The sequence below is a fragment of the Meleagris gallopavo genome, unplaced genomic scaffold (genome assembly GCF_000146605.3).
Source record: "Meleagris gallopavo isolate NT-WF06-2002-E0010 breed Aviagen turkey brand Nicholas breeding stock unplaced genomic scaffold, Turkey_5.1 ChrUn_random_7180001860456, whole genome shotgun sequence".
NCBI classification, from domain to species: domain Eukaryota; kingdom Metazoa; phylum Chordata; class Aves; order Galliformes; family Phasianidae; genus Meleagris; species Meleagris gallopavo.
The window spans coordinates 18,291-21,690 of NW_011126211.1; the positions used below are offsets into that span (position 1 = coordinate 18,291).

At 64.3% G+C, this 3,400-nt stretch overlaps 1 protein-coding gene across 1 annotated transcript; it reads right to left on the reverse strand.

Annotated features, from left to right (window-relative positions):
* Nucleotides 1–3: 3 nt before the first annotated feature.
* On the reverse strand, nucleotides 4–3,395 carry LOC100546778 (AMP deaminase 2; the record flags this gene model as incomplete). The annotated part of the gene is made up of 11 exons (XM_010726890.2): nucleotides 3,173–3,395; nucleotides 2,935–3,076; nucleotides 2,770–2,859; nucleotides 2,443–2,572; nucleotides 2,170–2,364; nucleotides 1,434–1,565; nucleotides 1,187–1,350; nucleotides 926–1,052; nucleotides 620–783; nucleotides 425–545; nucleotides 4–339 (listed from the first exon to the last, which is right to left on the reverse strand). Coding segments are annotated over exons 1-11 (1,824 nt in total), but the record flags the coding sequence as incomplete, so codon positions are not given.
* Nucleotides 3,396–3,400: the final 5 nt, after the last annotated feature.

Genomic DNA, 3,400 nt, shown 5'->3' on the forward strand with positions numbered 1-3,400 from the left:
CCCATCCCCACGGACACGGCCACCAACTCCTTCCCCATAGCCACCACTGACCCCATCCCCACAGACGAGGCCGCCGCCAACCCCATCCATCAGCCCGGCGGCTGCCCCGAGCCATTCTGGGTGGGGAGAGGCTGGTGACCCGCAGACCCTCCCCCACAACCTCACCTTGGTGAAGTGGAACTGGAGGGGATCATCGGTGGAGAGGGAGACCATGAGCCCCCGCGAGAGGTACTCGGGCAGGGGGTTGCGGTGGTAGCTGAGGAAGAGGCTGTTGTTGCTCAGCGGGGACATGGCGATGCCAATCTGCGCCAGGTAGTACAGGTACTGCAGCACGGGGGCCTGGGGGGCACGGCAGGGTGAGGGGGGGGTGCGCCAGGGGTCCACCGAGACCCCGTGGCTGAGCCCCCCCCAGCCCCCCGCTCACCTTGCGCAGCAGCAAGCCGTGCGAGATGTTCTCCGACACCATGAAGCCCGACACGAGGTGATGGATGGGGCCGGCCTCGCCGCAGTGCGGCCGCAGCACGAAGGTGTGGAAGCCCCTCCTCCTGTGCATGGGAACAGCCATGGGCCCCACCCCAACACCCCACCCCCCAGGGCCACGGGAACAGCGGGTCCTCACCTGCGGAGGTGGTTGAGCACCGTCATGTTGGCATACATGTAGTACAGGTAGTAGGAGTAGGGCGGGTTGTCCTCCTCCACCCAGTTCCCCGGCAGAGGGCTGTCCTGGTTGAAGATGTGATGCTCCGGTTTGGATTCGTCATCCACACTGTCGAAGCCGTCCACCTGTGGGTGCCAAACCCGAGTGGGACCGTCACCCCTCCGCTGGGACCCCCGTCCCCACAGCCATAAGGGAGGGAGGGAGTGGGTCAACCACACGTCCACCAGGATGGGAGGCAGTGGGTCGGGGTCGGGGTGCGGTGCTCACGTGCTCCAGGAAGAGGTGCAGCTCAGGGTGCTGGGCAGGATGGATGGTGGCCTCGTAGAGGGGCAGGAAGATGTTCTCCAGCATCTCCTGGAAGTTGGCCAACTGCTTCTTGGTCCGGTAGACATCGCTGAGCACAAGGATGGACAACGCTTGGAGCCCAGCGCCGCGTCCCACCTCACCCAGCCCCCAAGCCCGGTTTCTCCCGTAAGACCAGGACCCCCCACAGGACCGGGACCCAAACCCCCAGGGTTGGGCACTCACAAGAGCCGGGGCACCTGCACCAGCCAGCGGACGTTGTTGGAGTGGACGCGGTGGTTGACGGCCCAGCAGGCCAGCTTGTCCCACTCGTCACGAGAGCGGCCGTAGATGGAGAGGCGCAGCTCGGCGTTCTGGTACTTGCTCTCCTCCAGGTCAGACATCACCTCCTGCCAGAGGAGGGAACAGAGAGTGTCAGCCACGGCCAGCAGGCACAGGGATGGCGGGGGCACCGTGAGGACGCGGGACTCACCTTGATGATGTGTGCAAAGTACTTCCCCGAGACGCGGTTGTCCGTCTTGATGAAGATCTCCCTCGGGATGGACTCCCCGATGGGGTTGTACTTGGCATTGAATTTGTCAAAGCGGTGGAAAGTGTTGCGGTCCTGCGATGGGGGCAAAAACGTGAGACCCCCCCCCTACCACACACACACACACACACACACAGAGCCCCCATACAGGGTTTTCAGCTCCCACCACCGCAGGACAGCCTGGAGGAGACCCCACCTCCCAGCACCCCACCACCGTGGGATGGACCCGGAGAAGACCTCCCAGCACCCCACCACCATGGGATGGACCCGGACCTCCCAGCACCCCACCACCGTGGGATGGACCCGGACCTCCCACCACCCCACCACCGTGGGATGGACCCGGACCTCCCAGCACCCCACCACCGTGGGATGGACCCGGACCTCCCACCACCCCACCACCGTGGGATGGACCCGGACCTCCCAGCACCCCACCACCGTGGGATGGACCCGGACCTCCCAGCACCCCACCACCATGCTACGGCACTGGAGATGACATCCCACCATCCCACCACCGTAGGATGGCCCTGGAGAAGAAGACCTCCCAGCACCACGGGACAGAGAGGAAGATCTCCCACCACTCTACCACCACGGGATGGCCCTGGAGGAGAAGACTTCCCCCCACGGCCAGGGCTGAGCTGAAGGCCCCACTCATCCCCAAGCTCTGGGGATGGCCCCGTACCGCGTGGACGTCCAGAGTGTCCACGCTGAGGTCGTAGGCGGTGAGATTCATGGTCTCAAAGACCTCCTTGAGCGTCTGCTCCTTGCCTTTCTCCACGTGGACGATCTCGTCCAGGTGCTTCTTCATGGCCCTCTTGATGAAGCGCAGGAGGTGCTTCTGGTTCATGCAGGACGAGGCGTGGATGTGAGTGTCCACCTGGGAAGCGGAGTTGGTGCTCAGGTCTAAAAGCCCCCCTGGGTGCCCCCCCCTACCCCCAGCGCAGCCCCGCAGTACCTTGCGGATGTTGTAGAAGTCACGGTGGGGCACCTTCTTCTGGGCTGCCAACTCCTTCATCTCATTGAGCAGCACGTGCATCTGGAACTTGGAGCTCAGGTACTGCAGGCGGCGGTAGCAAAAGGATTTGCTGCCCAGGGGAGCGGGGAGAGGGCGGTCAGTGTGGGGAGAGAAGGGAGAACATCCCTCCCCAAAGGTTGGCGCGCCCACGATGACCCCGGGACGGAGGTGAGGACGTGGGATAAGAGCTGGCACCGCACATCACAGCCACAGCCACCGGCAACGTCCCCACGGTGCCCACCCCCACGGTGGGACCCCGCTCCTCACATGGGCCCGTTGATGATCAAAGCCATCAGGAAATTCATGTCGGCGATGAACTCCTGCAGGTCGGGGTAGGGCAGGTCCAGCTCCGTGCTCCTGGTTGGGGGGGCAGAGGTGGTTACACCCCCACATCTCCCACCGCCCACCCCACCCTTTGCGGCGCGCCCCTACTTGTCAGTGAGGTCCTGCTTGGTGTAGACGTGCACCACGCCATCCACCATCTTCAGCCCGAAGCCCAGGTCGGCCGGCATGCTCTGGGGGTCCCACTTCTCATAGGGGTGCTGCTCTGCAAACGGGGGGTGCACGGCAGCATCTGCAGCAAGAAGAGACCCCAAAAGTGCACGGAACCGCAGAACTCACCAAGAGCAGCCCCACACCCGGCGCTGGGAGCCCTCTGCCCCCCACTCACCGGCAGCCACGGGGGTCTCGGGCACCTCCTCGTAGCTGCGGGTCTCCAGGGGCTTCTCGGAGAGCTCCTGCAGGAAGCGGGCAGTGGTCTTGCAGAAGCTCTGCAGGGACAGCCCCATGTACTTCTCACGCAGGAACAGCGCCTTCACCACACTCTTGGCCGCGTCCAGCAGGTCGGTGAAGGGCACCTGGGGTGGGAAATAAAGAAAAAGTAGGGGTTTCATCCCAA